The following is a 24,828-nucleotide window of genomic DNA, read 5'->3' as shown; positions in this document are numbered from 1 at the left end:
ATGCAAAAGCGGAATGAATGCATGTATTCGTTTGCAGTGGTCGTAATTTGTGGAATTGCTTGGCATCTGTGGGGTTTTTTATATGGACGTCGTGCGAATGGCCCACTGGGTGCAGTTTGGGTTACTAACTAGATAGGCTTAGACTTATTGATTTGTTTTTGATCGACGCATGTGTACTGCAGCTACAGCAGCACGTGCATCTTTCTTTGGGGTAGTCACTGCGCAGGGTACAGTGTGCACACGCTCTTGCTTTGCAACATACCAATGGATTCAGCGTTGGATCTGTACAAGCTCAGGAGAGCAAGGGGATCCTTGCTTCCTGCCGTGGTGGTTGCAATGAGGGCACAAAATGCGGCAAGCTGAATCAGGAGGCCTAGTCGAAGGTTGTAGTGGACAAAGAAGGTCCAAAACGGCTCGAACTGGGGTCCCCGGCCCTCTGGGGCCTCTCCTGGCCGAACAACATAAGTAAAATACATCTTGTCTTAGATAAAAATGTACTACTTCAACACTGTGGGAAAACAGGCCGCAAGATTTGCTTTGCCGCCGTTACGCTACAGGCTCAGCGCCGCCGCTGGCCCCAAACCAGCTATCTCTCCCCAGATATACAACAAGAATGAAAAGGTTACGGCTTTCCGTCACTATGTTACTACGGAACTTGCGGGCGAAATCGCAGTCAAGCGCTACTGAAGGAGTTCGGCTTGGCGCTGCCAGCTGCAGCCGCCGGCCGGTCTACGTTCCACCAGATGGACCACGTTTCAACAGAAGGTAAGCCCTAGCCCTAGGTACTACCTTTTGACACTCTTATTGTATTTTGCAGAGGTAACGCAAAAATCTCGCGGCGGGAAAGAAGAATTGCGTTCATTGAAATCAACGGACAGATCCCGCGGGTCGGGTGGATCCCGGAAAAAAAGCGCGTTTTCGCTCTGCAGTTGGAAGATCCCAGAAATATAATGAAACTTGAGTGTGTCGACAGCATGTCTCAAAGCTATCATGCGCATTGCTGTGATATTACAAGTACTCTTTGATGATTAGGATGCCTTTTCACTCTGGATATTGTGTTTCCTGCGTTTCTGTACCTGGGTTCGGATCCTTATATATGAGGAAACAGTAATGCTATTTCGCCCCGAATTTTCAGCGTTCATTGCTATCTGTAAGTGCTAGGCTGTACGGGAGTTCGAACTCCCAGTTCCTGCCTTATTGCCCTCCCCTTACCTTTCCTGAGAGCTGACGGAGCAGACCTCCGAGTCCGGAGGTCTGTGTCTCCTCAGATACAAGGATCACAACTTCCGTGTACGCGAAAGTTCCTCCCATTGGAATAAAACAAAATCTTTTAGTAATGTACTGATGCACTTTCATTGCTTTTTATGTGTGGTTTAGATTTGCTCGTCCCGAAGGCTTTTCGCACCCTCTAGGAGGAATCCTTTTACCCATTGTCCACAATAAGAGACCTCTTAGATGGCTATAAACTTAAGGCTTGAGGAGGTAGGTACTCATGCCATGTAAGAATATATAGTGACCAAGTTGAAAAAAACTATGTTTACCGCTAGTTGGTTTTTAACGTTCCATATGAAGTCTCCGTAAAGAACACGCTAACATCAGACTCAATACAAATGCATACGAAAGTCATCAAATACTTGTCAGAAAACCCCTGCCTTCTTCTCTCATCGCCCCTCATAGCTCGCCACTATGGTGGAAGATGAGAAGCTAGGGTGCATGTACCAGCGCTCCTAAAGGACAACAAGCACTTACAGCTTACTGTACACAGCATCTAGCGCACCGGCACACAACACTGCGTCATCCTGCATTGATCTATTACTGCTCAACAATAGACAAGTTACATTAACATACAAACCATTACAACAATTCTTTCTCAACTTCATCTAAACAGAATTAGCTGAGTGGCAAGTGTTGAAGTTTAGCTTTGCCCACTGCATCTTCCCCCATCTCAAAGGGAAAGTCATCGTCTTCCGTACCTGCACCCTGAAGCCAACTGCCTGGAGGACAGCGGAAGAGTTCCAGCACTTCTAATCAACATCTCGGCAAGCAGAAGAGCGTAATTGCAATGCGAGTGACAAAGGCAAAGGGGGCTTCAGCCGGTAAAGGGAAATCGAAGGCAAGAAATACACACTGTAGCCAACAATGAGTGAAGGACCACATTATCACGATGAACGCAGACGATGGCTTAATGTCATCGGAGCTCTACAATGTATCATCCTTGCATGAGGCGAAAGAAAACATGTAAAATGTGTAAGGGTTCAAACACGCAGTAGTTCAGCAGTGTCTCAGCACCCCACAGAGTGATTTCTGCACTTGCATTCAGCCATCACTCCAAGCAGTCTAGTCGATTTCACCCCAAAAAGCACAAAGAAGAATGTTTGGACAGCGCTCTGGGATGCTGGTGTATAAATTTCAGTTTAAAGTACACCTTGATAGTAAAAACTAGAAGCGCTCCAGGGCAAAAACATGGATAAACACACGCCTTGCAGGCAGAATATTTGCAGGGGAAGAGCGATTAGGGAATGCTAAGGCCACGTCCATGACGACAAGTGTCGCTAACCAAACAGAACCGCGAATTCGCCCTCAGGTTCCAAGGCCTCCAAGCTCCTCCGTTAACGCCGATACTTTGGAACGCTCAGCTTCTCCAATACGCTAATATAGATTCCTGAGGCACCTCCAACTTGTGACAACATTGATTGGGTAAGAAAGAGCACAGGTTCTTAAGAGAATTCCGAATAGTCCTTGCACCTGGCCGCAAACGTCTTTGTCTGATTCTCTGGGGGCACATCTCGTAGAGCCTGCCGATCAACCACGACCAAATCTTCAGCCTCGAAACATACAACCGACCGGTGCTTATCACAATGCTATGCTTAGCACTCGTGAGCTTTGCCCATCAAATTTGAGGCACTAGTCAGCTATTATCCTAGAGCCTTCTATTATAAGGGTGGATGCTGATCCCGGACCACCACGTCCAGGATTGAATCAAAGGGGCTCCCCAGTAAAGAGTAGGGACACGGGAGAGCAGCTGATACACGAGTTTACTGTTGTTTTTGAGCTCAATCAGCGCAAGGAATAGCAAAACCAAGCATTTGGGCTTTTGTGACAAAGAGTAGCACATACTGCAGCCTACGGTGGGTGTGCGCCCCATGCCCAGCTGCGTCGATGTAAATCGCAGTGACCATGTCCTGATCGTTGTGTTGCTGAATCGCTCAGACACGAGAGAACGCACTGAGAAATGTGTGCTCCTTATTCGGAGTTCTTGTCCTGAGTAATTTGTTGAGCTTCTCGACACCGATTAAGAATAATTGTGCTACTTCCTTCCCCGTTTCAGTGCTTAGGCGAAAGGCAAAATAGGCTAATTTGCTGAATGTGGCGACAAAGACTCAGGTTCTATCCTGACCCTTCACCTCCGGCTGTCCAAACAATGAAGTTTATAGTCATCTCAGTTTAAATTCATTGAGGTATGGAGCATCCGCAAGCTCCTCGAGATTCAACCATTCCTGATACTCATTAGGGGAACATTAACCCGGATTCTACAAATGTAGCGCCAGATAGACGAGACTCATGCTCAGAACCTTCTTTTGCTACTTGGCTGCAGAACCTCCCGTACGACGAACTCGTCCTAACTTACTGATGTCCTGACTCTACCGCACTCACGACAGGGATAATGAGCGTTGTCAAGGAGACCCGGATTTGCTTCTTCCTAGCACATTCCGGCACACTAACCTTCACAGCATTCAGCTGAGGCCCCATGAACGCTTTCCATCGGGTCTCCCATGGCATACCTAGGACTACATCATGGTGCACGGATCCTACATAGAAGTCATGGAGTATGATGGCAAAACCAAATTCCGAGTCGAAGTGGCCTTTAGCTGCCTTGCCAATTCTTCGCACTCTGCAGCCCTTCGGCAACCGCGAGTCTTAAAGAGTGCGCAAACGTTTTATCAGCTGAGACATATCTCCTATCTGCCATCTGTGGAGCAACAGCGTCCGCGCGACCTTGCAAGTTGGCCCTGGCCTCCTCAACAGGCAATACGCCACAGTGAACTACCTTCGCCAGGAATGTTCTCCCTCAAAATGTTGCTTTAAAACATGTAATTTGCTACACATTACCTTATAGACATTAGGCAAGCGCTGTTTGTACTGCCTCCATCCCATTGAATTTACAGCAACTGGCTCAGAGGGGGAGAGCTGCATCGAACCATGCCGTTTTACCAACTGTAACGCTCAAGCCACGGTTTCCGTATGTACACACCTGAATCCAGATTCGATGAAAACTAATAGAACTCATTGAGTATTTTGTGAAGATGCTCCATCAATCCTCCTGCTAGCTCTCCTGTGCTTTCCCGACATGAAGGAAGAAAATACGCTACGGTGCACGTAGTTGCACCTTCTAAGCGCTCCGAGCATCGACATATAGATGCACATCGAATTTAGTGAATAGTATTCAACTTTGCGCTTCTTTGTGTCGAGCCAATGCTATATCCCAACAAATAAACTACACAATCAGACAACCTACTACCCTTTAATCGTTTCTAATTCCTAAGTACAACAACTGAGGTGAAAAGTGGTTGAGCGTAACTTAGCCTGCCACAGGCTACCGTCTTCTGTACTCCCATAACTGCACTACCCTCGGTTAAATCAAGTAAATGGGACGGCTACAGGGCAGATACGGGGAGCTCTAGACAAACGAGAACAGGCACATGCGCACTAATAAATTGCTTTTGTCTTTCATAAATGGCTCCATCCGACACTTGACTAGCTGGTTGCAAAATTCACTGTGAAAGAAGAGAATTCGAAACAGGTTTCCAGAGTCATTATGTTAGCCATTAAAATTTCTATTTAGTTGGTACTGTAGTAGCCACGAATAAAAGCGTGGGAATGCCGGTTATTGATGCCACGGATTTACATGGGTTATTCACGCTCACTTTTTCCACTTACTTGTGCGTCTTTCTCAAAAAAAAAATTGTTCTGCACTTTACTAATTGCCTTCTACACTCATTCTGTCCTTTTCTTCATCCTTATTTGCTTTGAACATGATGGCACGGTCTGCAAGATCTGATGCGCACGAGAATACGCCAGAATCCAGCTGCGGCTTCGCGTGGCAACCCAACGATGCAAAAAATGCTTTTCAATGTTCAAGTAGCTAAATCTATTGAATATTGGTCTTAAAGATGTTCTTTTCCTCCCCCGACCTGTAAAACGGCTGTGAAGCTTCCCTACTGCCAGCCGCACTACTCCGGTTGAAATTCCGCGCACACTTAGCATATATGTTCGAAATGTTTCACTTACATAAATACTAGGAAGTTGAGCACTGTACTTGAAGCTGAACCCCCCAATCTTGCTCTGCCCTCAACCTTCTGCTGACTGTGCAGTTAACTTCAGCAAGCAGGGCTACTTCCCCAAGGCATTTCATGATATAAAGCATCAGCTAAAGCTCCACACTATCGAATATTTTCATTTAGAAGGGACTGATGCTGGTTGCTTATATGTAGCTTGGACTTGTTGTTGACCTTGCAATTTGTGGAGCGAGTGTCCCTTGAATGAGAGATCGAAGATGTTCCCCGACGAAGTACAGCGAGATGAGCACCAGGCACTGCAGTACACCCTCTACAAAGATGCCAAAGTCATGATTCCCCCCGATATGCCCGACTACATGCTTGATTACGCGATCGCAAAAGCGTAAGCGGGAAGCCTGTCCTGCCTCGCAACGGAACGAATAATTGCACAATTAACCATATTTCTTTTGCTTTTCGCTAGAGTTTACTACTATTCACCAGTCTACCGGATTGCTGCTATATGAAAGAAACGCGAATAGAGGCTGATACTATTTAATCTGTGGGAACCTGGGAAGCTTTACAGGAACACCACCCTTCCCGCTGCATCGTTTCCCAATTATTCCCAACGTTGCTTGATGAAGCACACCCAACAAACTTTACGCTCCAGGAATGTGCAGGCAAAGGAGCAAATCCACAGTATGACGCTACCAGTGTTGTCAAGACTTTCATCCACGCTGTGTGTTAGTCCTGCACGTTCCGCATCGCTGCATTTACAGGAAGGACCTCTTAGAGGGGAGCACTGGCTTAGATAATCAGGCTGTCGCTACAGCTCTAAAAAGAGATATGGACGAGCAGTGGCAGCCGTGCTGGTACGTGACTCACCGGCACGTCGCCTTCAGGCATCGTCATAGATCATTCCACAAACATATCATTCGTTAAGAGTTCTGCAGCTCATTGCACGCACGTGAAAGATCAGTAATTGTTTACAGACTGTTTGTACAATTGACAGACAAAAGAGCAGCAAAAAATACATCATACACGCCCTTACCCTCGCCACATCTTAAGCTAGCGGTTGGCACGAATCTGCAGGCCCCCCTACACCAAGGCCATTTGCCAAGAGCGCAAAATGTGGACGTTTTATTCTGTCTCTAATAGGCATGTGACGGTTGGACAAAACTTTGCAAGTTACGTCGTCCATCAGAAACGGCGTTTCGTGTACTTTTCCATTAACAAGACCTCCTTCCTAGTCTACAAGGCTCAATAGTGCTAGAGCTGCGAAAATGGCTCGTTGGCGCCTCTCTAAGTGAGCAAGGAGCATCGGTTGAACACTTGACAAGGTCTCTGCTTTTGTAGGATGCCCCCTCTATTCAGTGCCTCCCAAGGTCCAGCGCTGTACAGTATGGAAGGCATGAGCCACCTGAAACCTCTCCACTTCAATCCTACGCCATAATGTACATCTACAGCAAGCTTTTGAACTCGGTTAGCCATTGGCCAACAGGAGTGCTTTATGCGCTAGCGACTACGGTGCAGGTGCTAGCATAGGTCGAGGGATAGAAAAGACGCAGAGTGTGCATTCTGCGTAAGGTGTTCGTCTATTAAGGCCTCTGCAGCACTTCTGGACAACCGAACGCCACTGCAACGCACAAAAAGAACCGGTGTATGCGTGCCCGCAAAACTGACTATGACGCCTTGAGGAGAAGGCCGGAGAGCTTCCACTAAATGTTCGTCCGTCAGGAGCCTTCTCAACAAACCATTGTTCGGCTGGCAAAGAACTGGTGGGTCTAGAATGGACCCAGCCAAATGGATGCACAGAAGCGGAGCAAATGATGCAGAAGTAGACCCTGACGTTCTTTTACCGTCCCTTGTGCCTTGGATAACTGCTAACGCGATGAATACATCTAAAGCTCCTGCTCCAAAAGAAGCTGTGTAGCCTTCAGGTGGTTGCCCTCGGCTTGCTGCAGCGCAGCTTCAACCTCTGCTACTGGTAGCAGCAACAAATCCTTCAGCTGTTGAACGGCCTTCGCGGAGACGGCGCACTGCGCCGTTCCCCCTAGAGCCGCCGCTCCTGTTTCTCCTTGCTCAAGAGAATTCATCAGAGCGGCTTGCCTCTGCATTCATCATAAAGGCACATCTGACCCGATACGGCGGTAACCTAACAAATGCACGCAGCTGCCATTTGACACATCCCACACACCAGATGCAGCCCCCCCGAGGTGAAAATTACTTCTCACTTCTCCTCGCGCTTTCCTCCTCCTCCCCATACCCTCAAGCTGTGAAAAGCTACCCATTATGATCGGACCTCAGAGAAGGCCCAGTGGGACCCAAGAATAGCCATCACGGCAAAACCAACACAACACACGGCACAACTGAGGGGAAGAATATTCCTCAATGCTCCCAACCTAGAACCTTAAGGTTATGCTGTATTTTTTTGACCTTTCAAGGTCTGAACAATACCTTTTCGTCCATTTCGGTATCGGGGGCAGCCTGCTGCTCGAGAGAGGCCAACTCCTTCCTTTGCTCCTGCTGCAGCCGGTTGCTCGGTTGCTGAGAAGCCTCCGAGGTCTCCCCCATCTCCTCGGGGTCTTCCGAGTGAGGAACCATCTTTGTGGCAAAAAACAGGAAGAGCGAAGGGGAAAGGGGGGAAATATGATACAGAGAACAGTCTCCCTTGACTGCTCGACTAGCAGTAGGCGGAAGAACCCTCCAGAAGCCAACGGTGGCAGAGCCCTTGGTGGTATGGTAGGGCGAAAGAGCAGTATAGCCCCACGATAAGGCCACAGAGAGGAATAAGGGTTGAGGAATTGCTTGAAGGTGGAAACGCAATTACGGGAGCGTCTCTGGATTGTTCCGTCCTGCCCATGAACTGCGGGCTGCGACTGACCAGCCTTAAAAGCCCAGCAGCTAAGCAGTACAATAACTGAGTGTTCGATGCTACTCCTACTGCCGCTGTGTCCCTACGAATATCCCGATGGGATGAACGGGATACGAGTGGAGGGTAACGGAATGAATCTCGAGAGGGGAAGAACAACTGTAACGGCAACAGGCAGAACACTCGCGAGACCTCCAAATCTACTATTTCTTGATTCTGTATAGTTATAATCAAGACTGTGGGGAATCAGACACAAAACAGAGACATGCATGTGCCGATGCCAGGGCCCCCACTACGGGAAGGGCCCCCACAGTGCCCAACACCCCCTGCTTCACCATGTAAGGAGCAAGAAAATGGCATTCGTACATAAACGCACGTATGTAGTGATTAAATGCACTTTTATATTTACCTCAGCGCTCCGTCAGACCGTGTATTGCCACCCGGGCCACCGGGAACCTTTGGAAGGACCAGTGACTCATTCAATAGAATTTGTTGCACTGCATGCCTACCCAATGCCTTTGTGTGTGCCGCCCATCAGCTCTGTGTCCCCGTCACCATGTGCACACACTTGAGCTCTTGATTAACCCTACTTCGGGCAGTGTATCCACCCGTTGCTCGCCATTGAGCATAAGTGCACTTTAGAGCCCCCTATTAGACGCATCGCTTTGAGCGACGGTAACCTTGTCCATGCTGTCACTGCAGCATGAGTTTTCAGTCGAGGGGTTCCTTCTGAGAACTTCGGCTTCGCATGAAGCGTGTAGCGGGTTAGGTGTTAGTTTACACCTAAACAGTTTGTACCACGCTAGTTATGTTCATCTAAGAATTGGTGGAAATTTGTGTAATTGGTCTTTCTGTTCGTGTCGCCTATTCGTTGTAGATTGATGTTAGATCAATACAAGCACACTCAGTGCTGTGTGCCGGTGCACAAAGTGCGATGTGAAACTACTAGTGAATGCTAGGAGTGCTTAGGGGGTGCAATCATGCGCACTCTAGCTGTCCAGACCTGAGACAATGCGAGGTTTTCCCCGAAACAGTCACCAGCTTTTTGTTTCATTTGCATTGAGTATAGAATTAAAAGGGTTTATAAACAGACCTTCGAATCTCACAGCCCTCTCTAGAAAATGCACATTAGTTCCATAGGAAACATGTTACTACCCGGTGTCAATGCATTCCGCCCAGGTCCACTTATGTGGCCATCAACGTCGTATGAGAAGGGCATTATATATGTAGAAGGACTACACGTATTCAAATTTCCACAAATTATTGTATTGATGAAGTGTGCACTAAAAAGCGTTTGCATGTTGTTAAAGCTGCTACACTTACGCAGACCGCCTAGCTGTTGAATGTATCCGAGTAGGTTACGCTTATAACCAAACACTTTCTACTGCATTAATTATATCTTACAAATATGCGTTGAATAACTGGTTGATCAATCTGTCCGTTCGCCCATCTTGTTTATTGCCGAGTAGTGTTAGTCTAATTTTAGAAAAATCAGTGGTGTGCGTCAGCGCTAGACGCAATTATTGAACTAGATGTGAGTGCTCGGAGTGCTTAGAGGGGGCAGCTACGCGCACCGTAGATTTCCTTTTTCCGTCATGTGGGGAACTCTGAAGGGTGGGATAAGGGGAAGAAGAAAGTTGTTCCGGTGGGAGACTAGCTTTTTGCCTTTAGAGGGTCTGGGCCTATATGTCTCCTGCGAGGACGCGTTGGCTACAAGCAAAGCAGATGTGCCGAATCTCGTTATCAACTCTCTTTTCCCTTTCTTGTCGGCAGGAATGCCATCTTAGCCGCCTTCCTGACGGTGTGGCTCAGGCTGACCACTCGCAGCTAAACTCGAAGAACGGCGAGGCACATCGTAAGTCGATCATTTTACAGCCAGCCATGCCTGGAGGTTTGCACAGCACTATAAAGCGCATCAATTTTTTTACGCATTTTGCGCAGCCACCCACACGCTTGTAGATGGTACTCTCATCACCTCTGAGACTCTGCAATACCTCTGTCCTAGCGAAGTAGGCTTACATCCATGCACCTCCTGGAGCCTGAAAATGTGGGGCTCGCGTCCTCTATTAATCCCTTCTACTCATGAGAGCTGCCCTCACTCTGCTGTCTCCCCAGGTTGGGTTTCTATGCCCCCTTTATTACTGGCTGGCGCTGGCTTGGCAGGTCCACCCAGCGGAGATTTGTCCGAGTCCCGTTGAGGCACCCTGAATCGGATTCCGTGAGTATGCGTTCCCGAGAGGCGCAAAGTTACACTTGACCCTACATAAGGGTAGTAACATGTTGCCACGCATTTCAAAGAGGACTGCCTGCACAACGGCTCTCTGTCGTCAAGCCGTGGTGCAGTGCTACGAGATGCATCAAAGTGCCTTCCCCAAGATAACTGCTGTACAATGGCGCCCGCATCCCGTCGTGCTCAATTGCCGAAGGCAAGGAAAAACAAACAGATTGTAACATTGTTGCCATATGCGCGAAAAGAGTTAATCTTAGACCGGCAAAAGGCGGAATCCAATGGCCCCTCGGGAAGGCCCACATGCGCTACCAATAAACACATATGATCAAAAAGCCAGCCACACTACAAGATACACACCTCAAGCGTGCTGTCATTGCGCGCTCCCTCCACTGCAGGGCTACAAAACGACTTCTACATGGTAGGTAATTGGGGAAGAGGGAAATAAGGTCAGCTGGGAACTCGTCTACAATCCCCAGAGCGGTGTCCCGTTGGGCAGTATCGGAAAACATTTCCTAGGCAAACAAGAACCACAATGTTGCGTCGTCATCTATTATCTACTTAACTACGTTGCGTCCCTCAGAGCATACACCAGCCTCGTGACGACCTGCCATCAGGTCTTGCCACCCTTGCAACAGGCTCTCCAGCCCTGAAATACTCCAGTGCGGAGCCTGAGCTGTAACAAAAGCCCAAGGTTCCCACTGCAAGCTGTTACGTTACTGCTACAGCTCGCTCTCCTGGTGGGTAGAACAGAGCGAGAGAGGAAGATACGGGTGCACGCGGGGACGCAAGAGCCTGCGACCCGCTTATGTCCTCTTCCTTCAAAGGGCGCACAGTTAGGCAGCCCCGACCTCCTTGAGAAACTCGTCAAACGCCTGCACAGTTTTCAATGGGAGACACCCCGCACTAGGGCTGCCGTTACCTCACAGACAACGCTGGTCCGCACGCCGGCACTTTGAAGGCCAGACCCACAAGAACGATGGCTTTACGAGAAATTCCACGACTAGTCTGTTTCTTATTACAGCGCCAGAGAAGTGCCTTAACCCTGGTTGCCTCCCAACTCACTCTATCCAAATCGGCGGGTCCAGCTTGTTTAGGTGCCCCGCCAGCCCCCTCCTGCTGCTTCTTCGCCTCCCCCAAGAAGCGCGCGAGACCAGAAACGGCCTCTCCAGCAGCAGGCGCCTTTGCTCCGCCCACTTGTCGGCCAAGCGCTGCAGTGCCCATGGAGTATGCAGAAACCCGGGAGATGGAGGGGCCTTCCTGAGTTTTTGCTGTCGCTGGAAGCTTCTTTGTCCTGACACGCACAACGATGGGGCTAAATGAGGAAGCCTTAAGAGTCCAGCGGCACAGAGTCGCGCAGCGTCAGGAGCCCGTAATTTGCACGCGCTCATGTGTGAGAGTTCTCGGCACGGCTCTGTGAGCGTCGCATCCCAGAGGCTTGCCAGCTACCACAAGGCGCATCGGACGGGCAAACCGTGCTTGCTCACCTCAAGTGCGTTGGGACGAAGGAGATTGCAGCCTTGAGGTCGCCAGTGTCTGCGGGCCTGCCCATAGTATGCTGCTTTTTCGGGGGGGGCTGGGGTGCCCGCTGCGGGGGAAGCCTTTTTTCCACGGTGTGCGGTACAGCGGCAGCAGGAGAAGTCTGCTGCTGCAGGTGCTGTTGCTGCATCTGGTGTTGCATGTGCGCGACAAGCTGCGATGGAGGCATTGGGACACCGAATTGGGGCTGAGCAGTCCACACCCCACAGAAGAGCAACCACACACACACGGACGGGGCGAATACACAGAAATTGCTAGCCAGGGCAAGCACCCAACAGGCACTAAGAATTCGTGAACTCCTTGCCAAAAAGTCGCACCAAGGCCCCTGTACACCGCGCTCCATCTCCCTGCCGCTCTGTGGGCAGCACGCAAGAAAGCTACGACATCGAGTGTCTGTGCAGCCTTACAGTGAATCCGGGGGGCAAGAAGGCAGGTGGTCTCTGGGAGCCCTAGAAACAGCACAGCAATCAGCCCGCGGAGGGACACAGTCATTGCACAAGCAGGATCAGCAGCACGGAACGATACAGAGGAGACGAGGAGCATGTTCCTTGCGCAAGGATGGCACACACAACTCAAAAAGTGTAGCCAAAATTTCCCCCTAGTTCCAGCCACGCGGCGCCCTTTAAAGCCTCTTACTCCATTATAAGGGCCGCCTGATGGCTGCGGTGCTCCTGCAGCGGTGCATGGCGCAACGGGAGCTACGGGGAAGGGAGCCGTGAAGAAGGGAACAGACGGTGACAAATGCTGTTGCTGAGTGGCAGCGCTGCTCGAGCACACACAAAACGGAGGAAGCAGGCGATCAGCGAGTGCCCCGCAACGGCCAACGCTGAGATTTTGTCGCAGCCCTTTTCGCCCCTGGAGATGCCCTGGTCGCTTCTGCAGCTGCAGCAACTCAACAGCCAAACCGGCAGCAGTAACACAGCAACATCAAGGGTAAGCGCCTCACGGAGCGGTCGGTGCGGCTGCGGCATCTACTGGGGGGGGTTCTGACGGCAGGGGGATGGAAGCCAGAAAGTCCTCTGCTGCTTCGGCTGTTTCAGCAACTGGAGGGGCCGAGCTCTTGCTGCTGCTGCCGTTCGCTGCTGCTTCGGCAGCGCCGGGTGTCTCGTCATCACTTCCTGAGTCGCTGCTCATATCGGAGTCCTTTGAAGGTGCTCTCCTACCCCTGTTCAACCGCTGCTGACTTTCTACAACTGCAAAGCAAAGCGGCAGCCCCCCGCAAGCACCCACACACGCAGCAGCAACAATAGCACTCCGAGTGAGCAGGCTTCTCTGAGTTAATGAAGCAGACGCAAGCTGAGCGCCCTACTAAGCAACTGGAAGCTACATATGCATGCAAGAGGGGGCTCCAGCCCGCCTCCCCTCCCCCTCTACCCTCCCGCGCTTTAAGAAATACCCCGATACTTACATCTTCTTCTTTGCTCATACTTGTCATTGGCAACGAGGGGCGGATACGGCCGAATGGAGCCATCAGGGTCTGTGCACAGTGCCCAAAGCAAGATGCATTGACAGTGGGCAAACAGGCGCACCACATGCCGGAGTGAAGAGATGGAGCAACAACGACATATTGGCCACAAGCTGAAGAGCCCTTTAGAGTGAGGAGAAAAAGTGGGGGAGATATAGGCTCATAGAAGAGAAAAATGCTACACAGAATTTCGGGAGATGCAGGAATGCGTATATTCACACACATACACATCCATCCATTCATCCATTTCTGTATACGAAGGCCAGCCGTATACGACTTACGTCTAAATATGCCAGTATTGCACAGTTCTGGGCAGTAGTATCGTCGCTCCTCTTCGTCTGGGATTCTTTCACCATGGGAGAGCCTCTGCTGCAGACACTTGGCGTAGGGGAGAGTGGTGGAGGAAGAGGAGCGAGTATCACCGGATGCGATGGAAGAGACATCAGCCGTTTGCACACGGCGCTCCGCCTCAACGGAGCTCACAACCTGCGCCCACAGCTGCTGAAGCTTCTGCAGACGCCTTGTACGCCCGTCGCTCATGGGTTGGCCTGCCTTGGCTGCGTAACAGAAGCCCCGCAGACGAAACCACTGACGCATGCAAAGGGGTGCGCGAGGGGGAGCAGGAGAAAGCCAGCAGGAAGGCAGCGGCGATTCTGAGGCTACTCTCGACGATCATGGGCGAGACCCAACCCCACGCAGCCATGGAGAAAAGCCGCAGAGAAGAGATACAGCAAACCGTGCACATAATAAGGCCTTCCGTACCCAACGCCTCCAGCTTATCGAGCTCCTCTTTGATGGCCACAGGGTTCTTTTTCAGCAGCGCCTGCTCGCGCGTAATCTTCCGCTCAGCTTTATTCTACAACACGCCCGCAAAACATCCACAGAAACGGAGTTCGACCAACTCCTACGGAAAGCCACAAAGCTGCTCACGGGCTTTTAGAGGCGCTGGCCACACAGCGCCTCTCGAAAAACAGACCGAAAATAGTTTTAAAGGAGAAACAGGGGCACAGAGGAAAGAGCCTCGTAGGCTGAGGGCAGGAAGAGGCACAATGACAGCACGATGGGAGGAGTGGAAGAGAAGAGATAGTAAATGGTCGAGCAGTGGGTTTAAGAGCCAACCGACCTTTTTCTTTTCGGCATCTCTCTCTTTCCTGCGGTGCGCTGTCGAGGGGTTGTAGCTCTTGAGGGTCTCCACCCCAATGAACTTCTTACTGGGGTTCAACATTTTGGCGAAACAAAGGGACCGCTTTGCCGTACGGCTGTCCCCTGCAGCTCCTGGCCTTCCTCGTCCTTTTGCAAATACTAAAGGGGAGCAGTTGTTGCGGAGCAGTTATTCGTTGTTCGTTCCGTGAAACAGACACCTGCAGCTCTAGTGCGCGCCGAAGAGTGCCGTCTGCCACACACAGGGGACTTGCTACTGTTGGCGCAGTGTCTAAGACTGCGAATGGGTTTGGACCCCTGGCCTGCTGCCAGCAAATGAGCAGGTTTGCCGTAGTGCCAATTCAAGATCGAATCTGTACAGACGAACACTGCCGCTGTGCCTTTCGAGGGCGGAGAACCGTGGCAGCCATAGTAGGAAGCGGCGCATTCCAATCCTCTTGTGCGCCTCGAATTGCAGCGAATCATCCTTCTGGCAAGAATCGCCACTCAGAAATTGCCAAGATACTGCGGAGCAGCTGCTAATGCCTCCCGCATCACTTTTCGGGGCTGTTTGGCTGCTGCTGCTTTGCTGCTGCTGCTTGCTGCTGAGGAGCCTAGCAAGCTGTCCCAGCCAGCATCCGGTTGTCGGCTCATCAGCAACTTCTGGCGCATTCCAGCAGACAGCGTTTGGTTTAATTCTGAATTTGGCGTGTCCATAAGGCTCTGTGGGCGTGAGGGCAGCAGCACATTCGGTTTCGTTTCTCCCATAGTGCCTGCGTGTCTCCCTGCGAGTCAAGCCCCGTGTTCAAGTTCCTCTCGGCCGTCGCTCTCTCGATGTGGCCCTCTCTGTGTGTGTGTGTTGCGTCTCGGAACTGGTAGTTACATCGCTTCCGACCCCCTACCCTCCCTTCTGTGTCCCTTCATCGGCTGTCTCTGCCACAGTTTCCTGCCAGACACCGGTCCCTGGAGGTTGCAGCAGCCCGAGCGAAGGGTAGGCCTGAAGTGTACCTTGCAAGCAAGCAACGAACCTTCAAACGGACAGAAAACGGTGCTGTGTGTTCCCACGAAGCCCTGAAAAGGCGACTCAGCTCCCGCCTCCGCCCCCTTCAGACAGATAGAGGCAGAGACTGCCCTCGCCACAAGCGCCCTTCCTTCCCTCTAAGCGCAAATGTGTCTACCCTGGTCCTCGCTGGCGGTAGCTGCCGCTGTCGCCACCTGTTCCATCTTTTCGGGGGGCCTCACTTTCCAAATTCAGGCCGGTAACGGGAGGGCCCCTGCGGGGGCCTCATCCCTCCATTCGCAGATTTCAAAGCCCCCCTTCCCGTCTGCCTCGGGATCGCTCATGTCCATGAGCACTTTCCAGCCCACCCCCTACCGGTCCTCGCAGACGGGCCTGTTGTCTGCAGTTGCTGCTCCTCTTGAAGGCGGGAGCGCCTCCTGCGGAGACTCTCGAACAGCCACCGACGCCACTGTGTTGGCAATGGCCGCATTCCTGAGATGCCACAAGCCCCTGCTGAACGATCGAGGCTCTGAACTGCCCGACGGAAACCTTTGCATGCTCTTGCGCGGCTGCGATGCCCATCAAAGAATGATTTCCCCACTGGAGCTCAAGACGAACGCAGAAGCACTTCCTGGGGCAGCCGCTGCAGGCCTCATGGCTGCCAAGGGCTCTGCAGCAGCCGAGGCTTTGTGCGAGCAACTCAAAGAAAAGATAAGGGCCCCAGGTGCCCCGGAGGGGGCCCCCCACGGGGTGTGTGCTGTGGAGCTACTGAAGCTGGAGGTCGAAAAGGTGCACCGCCTACTGCAATACGCGACTGCCGCCGGCTTGAAAAAGAATTTCTTAAGCCGAGACGCCCTAGTGGTCATGCGCGAACTCTACGAGGCAAGCATCAAGGCCTTCAGCGTACCACTTTGACTCACCCCTTCGCATGTTGACGCGTTTGAGGATAGGGAGGCTGTGTGCGAATGACGTCCAGTTTCCGTGGTGGTGGTACTTGTGCCGCAGGAGCTGGGTCTCGACAGTGACCTCATCGTAAAGGTTCTGCAGGGCCTGAAGGAATTCTACAAGGTAAGCGCCCTCCACACACCCCCCTGTGCGCTGGTGATGGCTCTACAGGGGGGCTTTGTGCAGTCCTCGGCCTGGTCTGCAGCGTCTTTCCTGCTTACTGCCGTGCCTTCTTCCCACTTAGCCGTGCGCATTGTGTAGGCCTCCCGGAAATTTTTGCTCCTGTGGCTTTGTCGTGCTGTGTCGCTCCATGAAAGCCGCACTTAAGTCAACCCGCTCCGTTTTCTCTGCCCAATGCTCCTGGTGGTAACCCCTTGGACCCTCTCTCTACCCGTACTTCGCGGCTCTCCGGGGGTTCTCATCCTTGCTCTATAAGAAACTCTGTGTTGCCTTCATTCGCTTGCCATTGCTCGCCTTCTTCGCAGGCGGAGATGGACAAGGCATCTTTCCAGGATTTTTTCTTGCCGGCATTTGAAGAAGTAATTGCGAAGTTTGACGAGACAAAGCAGGTGACCATGCAGCCAAAACCGCCATGAAGCATTCCTGCCGGGTCTTGTAACACCTTTTATCTTTTTTCGGATGAAACAGTGTAGCTGCACACTGGAGTGGGCGGACTGACACAGGGATTGATTGAAATGAACCCAAGAGATACTTAGGGTGGCCGGCAGTCTCTTATATACTCAAAGGAGAGATACGAGCTTTCAAGGCATACCGCCGTAGGGCTTGTCAAATTCACCTCGTCTGTCTTCTGGTGTTTTCCCTGTGTTTGCTGTCTCGGGTGGCCTAAGCTGGTGCGACATGCCGAGAAAATCCCATTCGAATCGCTCCCCTTCGAACCGACGCCGGACCCGCGAACGCTTACGCCGCTGGTTGTCGATATCATGAGTTTTAAAGACAAACTGCGTAAGTGCAGCAGTAATAGCAGCAGAGGGACCTAGCAGGATCTCGAGTCATTCCTGTCAGGAAGGTGGTACGCGGAGGGGGGGGAGGGCGAAGAGATGAAAGGGTCCTTTGGCGATTCTCCAGAGTCCGAATTACGTAGAAGTTTTGTCATAGGTTTTTCTTCCGCTCCCTCTGTTAGAAGACTAGCCTGTGTCTTTTTCTCGTGAAGGAGCCTGAAGCCAACGTCAGGAAATAAAAGTCAAGTCGTGTATAATCGCAGGTGCTCTGTCCGATGTGCAGCTAACCTCAAACAATGGGAAGGGAAGCAGTGACGGAGGCAGTGTGTGTGAAGCACTTTCTTGTGAATCATAGAGTCTCTGGCCCATCGTGGTGAGACTGCAGTTACAAGCGCAACCACCCCCTGTGCTACGCCCTCGCCTCCGCCCCCCTCGTCACCGCTAAACGCCGCAAGGCAGCTCAAGAGCGTAGTGATCTCGCTAAGAAAAACAATGTAGCACAACTGTGTCAGGGCCCCAAAGCATATCTTTTTATCGGTTCGCTTCCATTGCGTGTCTCGTGGCGCCCATATTGGGGGGTTAGAGCCTCGACGGACATGCGCTAATGCAACTTGCTCTAGAAATGGGCTACAAGCCCCTTTTTAGGTTGGGGCCGCTTTGAATCAAGACATTCACTGCTGCAGCAAGGTAGTATCTTCTGCACAGCTTGCCTCTTTGCTCAAACCAAGGCTAATCGAGGGAGCAACGGGGTTCGACCCATTCGTTCTTTTGCTGCTTCCCACGGAGGGGTCTGACTTTCTTTTACAGTCGCTCGCAGTTAAGCCAGAACTTTACCGGGGCAAACATTTCATTCTTGGATGACGCGTCCCAGGATTTTGCTGGAGATGTTGGTGGCGTAGGGCTGTCAACAGTTTCACGTGCAAGGTGAACAGCAAAGAACAATGCATTTCAGGCAGATCCACAGAAGCATGAGTGGCTGCTACTGCGATAGGACATGAAATGAGCAATACACATCTTTGTGGCTGATTGAGCGTGACACAACAATGGCCACCATTCGACACATCCATTTCAGGTGACCGACCCCGAGGCGGCAGTGCGACGCTAGTCGCTACGGAGTGGATCAATACGCCTTCTGGCGGTGCAGCGTCCATGGCACTGGCCATCAAAATTTCATGGTCATAAACACGGTGCTTTGTTCGACGAATTTTGTAGTGGTTACAAACACCAACACGGGCTCTACGACCACGAACAGGTGTATTGATCTGGTGTTAAGGATATTAGATTATCTTTGCGCTGTCTAGAGACGCTGTTATGAGGTTTATCATACCACAAATTCTACTTTTACCCTCGGTTTCATGGAAAGAGAGGCTAAATGATGGTGCTGCAATAATCACGCCCTAGCCATACTGAAGTGCGCCACTGGTCGAACCCCCCGCTACGCACGGAAAGTACCTCCGCTCCTCTAAGCGCTAAAGGGCATTTTCTGCCGTTACGTTAAAATTTTGAAAATCAATATTAGACAGTGCTTATAAGGAAGCAATATGCGTTGATTCAAGCAACGTAACAATCTCTAACACTTTATGGCCTCCGACCAGCGGTCAGCTGAGCTCGTCCATTGCCCTCATCAGCCCATGCAAAGTATGCCCACTTTCCGTCAGTGAAGCTTTCCCCTTTATGGTTATAAATCTATTATCTGGGTGTTTACTCTGGAAGACACCTCCACTCACTGTTTTCGGGCGACTAAAAGTTGTGATCACGTCGTGTGCATTGTGGTGCTTTTCTCATTACTTTACCTGGCTGCGGTCATATCTGTACCCTGTCCTCGATCGGCAGGTCATGGCCCCCCAACTGTGCAGTCTTCTATGTGAGGGTCCCTATCCCTTCAGCCCTGCGCCATCTTCCATGTGCGTTCCTCACTCCCTCCCCGCTTAACAGCGACATTTCTTTACAAGGGCTGCGAACCGCTCTATCTCTTTATCAGCAGACGCAGACCTTTTGCTTGATTGGATGCAAACACTTGAGAGAGTAAGCGCAGAAGACTCTGAGCTGCTCTGCAGCCCCGCAGCACGTTGCTCCTAGAAGAGCCGCAAGGGGCAGGAGTTCAGACGCGTAACGGACGGCGGCTCAGCCCTTTAACTGCATACCGTCGCTGTGTTTCCGCATCCACAGTCACCGCGTGGCTTCTGCACAGGAGCAACAGGCTTTCGAGGCAGGAGCGCCACACATTTGTGGACAGCTCAGAGGCGTAGCAGACGTGGGTGACCGGGGGCGCTGGGGAGAGCTGGCGAGGAACAAAGCCACAATGGTGCAGAAAAGGGATTACAGGGATTCCAGAGATGTTGGAGCAGATCTACATTTGAAACAATCCAAACCGCTAGGCGCGGATGGGCACGATATCGGAGGCGTGAAGGGGGTGATGCCACTTGAGAGAGGCTTAAAGGACAACTTCAGCGAAAGCGCAAATCCCCGCAGCAACCGGGGGTCTCTCCAATCTTTCCAGGGCACGCCTGGTGAAGTGGCAGACACAATCGGCGAGAATGAGGTGGATACAGAGGCGGGGATAGCGGATTATTGCACAGAAACTGACTGGGACTCTCTAGAGAGCCACAGGTTCGTGAGAAAGGGTCACTCAGCATTCTCTTCACCCCGCCGGAAGAAGCAGATGCCATGCCTGGTGCTGAACGGAATCGCATGTCGCATTACTGAAGCTTGTGTGTCGATGCAAAGCGACATCGCCCCTACAGAGTCCAATGGTTCTCGGGAGACCGACAGAGCCCACGAAGAGGTAGGATGCGCAGAATGATATCTGAGCCATAGCAGCTGCTTGATTTCCACCAGCGCGGCATATATACATGTATATCCACGAAGACCCTTTAAGAGAGGCAGAGAGAGGGGAAGACAATTGGGGGGCTAGAGGGACGCTTTTTGACGCCTGGGAAAATTTCGGGTTCTCCATCAGAGGATCCTCCCTGACTTTGGGCACACAACGGCCTTTGTAGGGGCGTCCAGTAGCAGCAACAACGGTGCAGTGACGAGCACGAGATTACGAGCTTGTTTAGGTATGCGTTCTGCGGCTGCCTTTTGAGTGTGAATGCATGTATATATATATGCATGGATGCATGTGTGCAGGTATCTATGCATGTATATAGGCGTATACGTATGCTTGAATGTACGTAGATATATGTGTGCGTATGTGCGCATGCATCCACAAACGTATATACCTCGATCATGGGATCAGGGCAGAGAGAGCGGGCAGTTGAGGGTGGCGGAATCCGAGGCCCTTGCAGGCTCAAGGTTTGGAGGCCTTTCGCCGAAGTCCAAGGCGCTACACAACATCGGTGATGCCTCTTCTTAGGCAGCGGGATCCCTTAGAGCCGTCTTTTGAAGGTGTGATCCGACGGAGGGCGAATTTTCCCCGCATCAGATGCATCCGTGTGTTGCTTTTGACGCCCTTGTGCCGTCTTGCTGCAGCGATGGTTCTGACCTTCCTGGCAATAGTTTCCTTATGGGGCATCGTGGTACCTCATGACCGTCATTCCCGAACAATTCCGCTAGAAGGCTATGGAAGGCCCTTATTCCATGTCCCCAGGCCGCTTGTTCTAAGCGCTTCCTTTGCCTTTTTGCAGTCGAGACAGCCGCAGTGGTAGCAGAAGGGGCAAGCGCAGTCGCACCTGAAGTTGCGCTGCTGCTCACAGAGGCAAAAGGCAACGCTTACAGTGCCGTAGCAGCTCATAGCTTGCAGTATCTAACGAGCGCCAGTACCTCGTCCTGAGAGGCGGTTGTAGAGCTCCATGCATCCGAGCGCTGCATGTCTCATCAGGACATGGTAGTGGAGGTGGTCTCGGGCGCTGACGGTGGGATACAACTCGAAATCTACACTTTTTTTCTCCTAGTCGGGATCCTCATGGCGTTGGCCCTGCGCAAACTCAAGGCCCTCTCTTACCGCGGGACCTTCTACCCAAGTAACGGCATATATGTCTGGCACCTTGGCTGCCTGGTTTTCTTGTGCTCCGCCCTAGCCGGAGGCTACCGTAAAGCTTTCTCCTCCTCCACGCAGTTGGCAGCTTTTGCTTGGTTATGAGGCCACTGGGACTCTGCTGATCCACGAAACGCTAGTCACATGCTTCTTAGTGCGCGGAATGCCATCAAGATCCTTTGTCTGCTTAAACCCATCACGGTCACTTGCCTTATACGCCTCAGCTTCGTGTTGCTTTGACTGCCACCACAGAGCTTTTATCGTCTCTACTAACTGCGGCAGCCGCTTGGGGCATCGTGGTAAGCAAACATGCCGGATTCTCCGTGTGCTATCCGTGCCGCTTTCTAGCTCCTTATAGTCTCTTTGTCTTCGCCACAGCGGCAGCTTTATGTTGTCGCCTCTCTTCGTCCCCAGCCTTTCCCATCGCATGCGGACGCAGCCAGACTTCCTAAGATCTTTGCCCAACTGGTGCTAACGACTCGCCAATTATTTTGTGTGACCTCTAGAGAACTGCTAGCTGCTCCTTCTTTGGCGCGGTCTCCCCGGGGTGCTTTGTTTGCTTGTTCTTGCTTTCTTTGTGCGCGGTGTCTTGGGTGCAGCAAAGCGTTGCCTTCTCTGTTTTGTTGCTGCGTTGGCTTTGGTCGGCTCAGGACGTGGCGATAGAGGTGGCTGCACGGGGAGACTTGGGTAGGCGGCTCCTCTACTACTTTTTTTTGTTTTCGGGAAGTGCGGCCTTTGTGGGGCTGCACATGTTGATGATCGACCGAGATTTCAGTGAAGTCCTGCAGCGCTTCATCTAACACTTTAGGGCATCATCTGGCCAAGGCTTAAGTTCCCCATGGTGCAAGGACGAACGCATCGTGCGAGATGACCAAGAGACAAGAGAGACGTAACGAACTTCTACGAAGCAGAGGGCAGGCAGGCACTGCAGTCTCTCCGACCAACAGCCCAGAGAATGCAAGCTTCATCTATTTCAACTGGGGGGCTGGCTCGCCACGCGCTCTTGCGAGCCTCTGCTGCCTCGGCTCAGTCGCCTATAGAGACAGTGCAGGTAGAACTCTCATAACAATTCGCTACTCGTCAGTTTGCAGCACGCTGCTGCACTGTCTATCCAGATGCAACGCGCAAACAGGTATTCAGGCCGAGAGACACCTACCGTTGCCCTCATGGTATTGGGGGGCCTACGTGGTAGCGCGGGGCGCACAGCAAGGAAAATGAAGAGCCATTCCAATCCAGCTAGCAAACATGTTCATGCAGTAAGCCCAGTTGCAGGAATTCGGGTTGCCGACCCGCAAGCAGCACGAAAGCTGGTTCGCAGAGAAAGCGGCAGCAGGAGAAACATTGGCAAACTAGATGGCGCAGAACCCTCTTTTTGGGGCCCTTTCGTAGAATCGGCATGAAACCCCAAATGTTGGGGAAATTTCCGCTTAAATCAGATTTAGGAGTGATGTATGCGAACTGTAGCCTTAGTACATGACCACACAGTACATAAACGCGGTAGAATTACAGCTTGCTTTGCAGCCAAGTTGCAGCCTTCTCGTATAAGTTACTTCCTAGGGCTCTTGCCAATCTTTCAGACACCCAGCAACAAGGTCTCCGAAGTCTTATCCCGCAGGACGCTGGCCCTGTATGTGCCATGCAGTTGCACCTCCCCAAAGTGGCTTTGAACACGAAGGACCCTGCAGCGGCTCGAAGCCCAGACAGCCTTGAAACAAAGACCCCAGTGTTGCTCACTAGTCTGGGCTGCAATGCCAGCTCTCATTGATGCGCTCTGCTCCAATGCATCCGAGAGCAGATGCTCCTCTCTTCTGTATTTTGGTCGGGTGAAGCACAAGCACAAGACTGCTGAAGAGGCGAAAGTCTGAAAAGCTTTGGGTAGAGATTGAGCGGCAGTGCCGAAGCGTACTACAAGTCCATCATCTTTGGATAGGGGCTGTAGACATGCATTTTTACGGATGACCGGCACAAGGGGCCGCCGATAAGCCTTTCTTGATGCAAAGAAGCTTTTAGTCAGTCCAGTTTCATTCGAGGTAAGGTGGAGGTGGCGCTTATCGAGCCTCGTTGCTGCACTGCATTTGTCCCTTTTTGCGACGTATCCATACAAGTTCCTCTTCGCCTACTAGCTATCACATGCCATGAATGTAGACGAACGCCATTAGCCTTTTTTTATTACTTCCAGCCACTTGAAGGTCCTCAAGAGTATGCTTGTGCGTTGCACGGGAGCCTCACGCAGCATAAGTTATTCCATGGGGTCCTGAGAGGCCCTCGAGAAAAAGCCACAAATAGATTGCGGTTCGCTGGCAGTGCGTTTAATTATTGGCGCTCAATATCTTTTTACGACTACAATCCGAGGAATTTCATGTTGATGGCATGGTCCAAATGCTTCAACATGAAACTTCTCGCTGCCCAAAGTTTGGCTGGTCTCGAGCTACCACAATACCACTTACTGCTCACCCGCCTTCTGATATGCTGTTTATGTTTTTGTTGGGGAGTGGAGTGGCGGGGTGGTAATACGTATTTTACGCAATCAGCTCGGAGCGGCGCGTGAGATCCCTTAATTTCTGCTGTTCGAGAGCCGCCCACCCAACGTTCACCGGGGTACAGACGAACTTTCCATATTCTTTTGACCATCACAATTCGACGGGGTGCATGTATACTGCATCACACACGGAAGCGGCGTCACGTAGCAGTACATCGCACTCGCCTGTGAAGTGCATAAGCTTGCCGCCTTGGGAGGCTAATATCAGTCGAACTGACCCTCATACGGGATAATGCCAGCCTCAAGAAGTAAAGAGAATGCTTTGAGCTCTTGCGATACACTTGTAAGACTACTGAAGACTCTTAAAGTAGGAGCCACCGTGCCGAAGAAAGGTGTTTGCGATTAGCGCATTTGCATCAAGGAACGGACGGCATCGACTCCTACCACGAAAAAGTGTACCGCCGTCGTATGAACAGAGAATAGAATTTGTTGTCTCATCATGATAAGAGGCCCTACGGGTGCTGAGGGAGCAGAGCATGCGCTACCACAGACGCCGACTCTAGGACCGCGGTCTCTGGCCTTGTACGTGGGGTAGTACGTGCAGAAGAAGATACTTTCAAAGAGAAAGCACCTCTGCTACAAGGTGTATAGGGGGGGCCTCAAGTGAAGCGTTCGTTGTTGCCCTGTACTAGCATAGCTCTACGTATGCACCAAGGATCTGACCGTTCAAGTGGGGGGAACTTGGCACCCCTCGTCATGCAGGCTTTAGCGGTATCTCCCAAAATAATAGTGACTAAATTTAGGTTGCCTTTTTATCGGACTTTTGGAGTTTAAATGCCTTCAGGCTAACCGAACAATTAGTCCTCTGCAGGTGAGCGATAGGGTGTAGCCTCTCGTATGTCCCGAAGCAGAGCTCCGCGTGCAGCAGCTCTCCAGCATACATCTACTGAAAA

The 24,828-nt window shown here is 51.5% G+C and overlaps 4 protein-coding genes across 4 annotated transcripts; 2 read left to right on the top strand and 2 right to left on the bottom strand.

Annotated features, from left to right (window-relative positions):
- The first annotated feature begins 5,554 nt into the window (after positions 1-5,554).
- On the top strand, positions 5,555-6,540 carry LOC34623533 (dynein light chain 1, cytoplasmic). Its single transcript, XM_022736651.1, has 3 exons — positions 5,555-5,679; positions 6,053-6,145; positions 6,432-6,540. The coding sequence occupies exons 1-3, from the start codon at positions 5,555-5,557 to the stop codon at positions 6,538-6,540; spliced, it is 327 nt and encodes a 108-aa protein (XP_022587873.1).
- Positions 6,541-7,174: 634 nt separating this feature from the next.
- Positions 7,175-7,877, bottom strand: LOC34623532. Its single transcript, XM_022736650.1, has 2 exons — positions 7,731-7,877; positions 7,175-7,384 (listed from the first exon to the last, which is right to left on the bottom strand). Exons 1-2 carry the CDS (start codon positions 7,875-7,877, stop codon positions 7,175-7,177), a joined length of 357 nt encoding a protein of 118 aa, XP_022587872.1.
- A 3,331-nt stretch (positions 7,878-11,208) lies between these two features.
- LOC34623530 lies at positions 11,209-14,601 on the bottom strand. The gene is made up of 8 exons (XM_026334837.1): positions 14,500-14,601; positions 14,040-14,232; positions 13,658-13,933; positions 13,320-13,388; positions 12,858-13,104; positions 11,860-12,258; positions 11,438-11,666; positions 11,209-11,247 (listed from the first exon to the last, which is right to left on the bottom strand). Exons 1-8 carry the CDS (start codon positions 14,599-14,601, stop codon positions 11,209-11,211), a joined length of 1,554 nt encoding a protein of 517 aa, XP_026190622.1.
- Positions 14,602-15,684: 1,083 nt separating this feature from the next.
- On the top strand, positions 15,685-17,735 carry LOC34623529. Its single transcript, XM_026334835.1, has 5 exons — positions 15,685-16,398; positions 16,522-16,584; positions 16,947-17,030; positions 17,310-17,424; positions 17,704-17,735. Exons 1-5 carry the CDS (start codon positions 15,685-15,687, stop codon positions 17,733-17,735), a joined length of 1,008 nt encoding a protein of 335 aa, XP_026190620.1.
- The last annotated feature ends 7,093 nt before the right edge of the window (positions 17,736-24,828 follow it).

This window comes from Cyclospora cayetanensis, unplaced genomic scaffold, assembly GCF_002999335.1.
Source record: "Cyclospora cayetanensis isolate NF1_C8 unplaced genomic scaffold, CcayRef3 CcayRef3_contig_50, whole genome shotgun sequence".
NCBI lineage: Eukaryota > Apicomplexa > Conoidasida > Eucoccidiorida > Eimeriidae > Cyclospora > Cyclospora cayetanensis.
The sequence above is the reverse complement of the archived record's forward strand: the minus strand, read 5'-3'. Positions and strand labels throughout refer to the sequence as shown.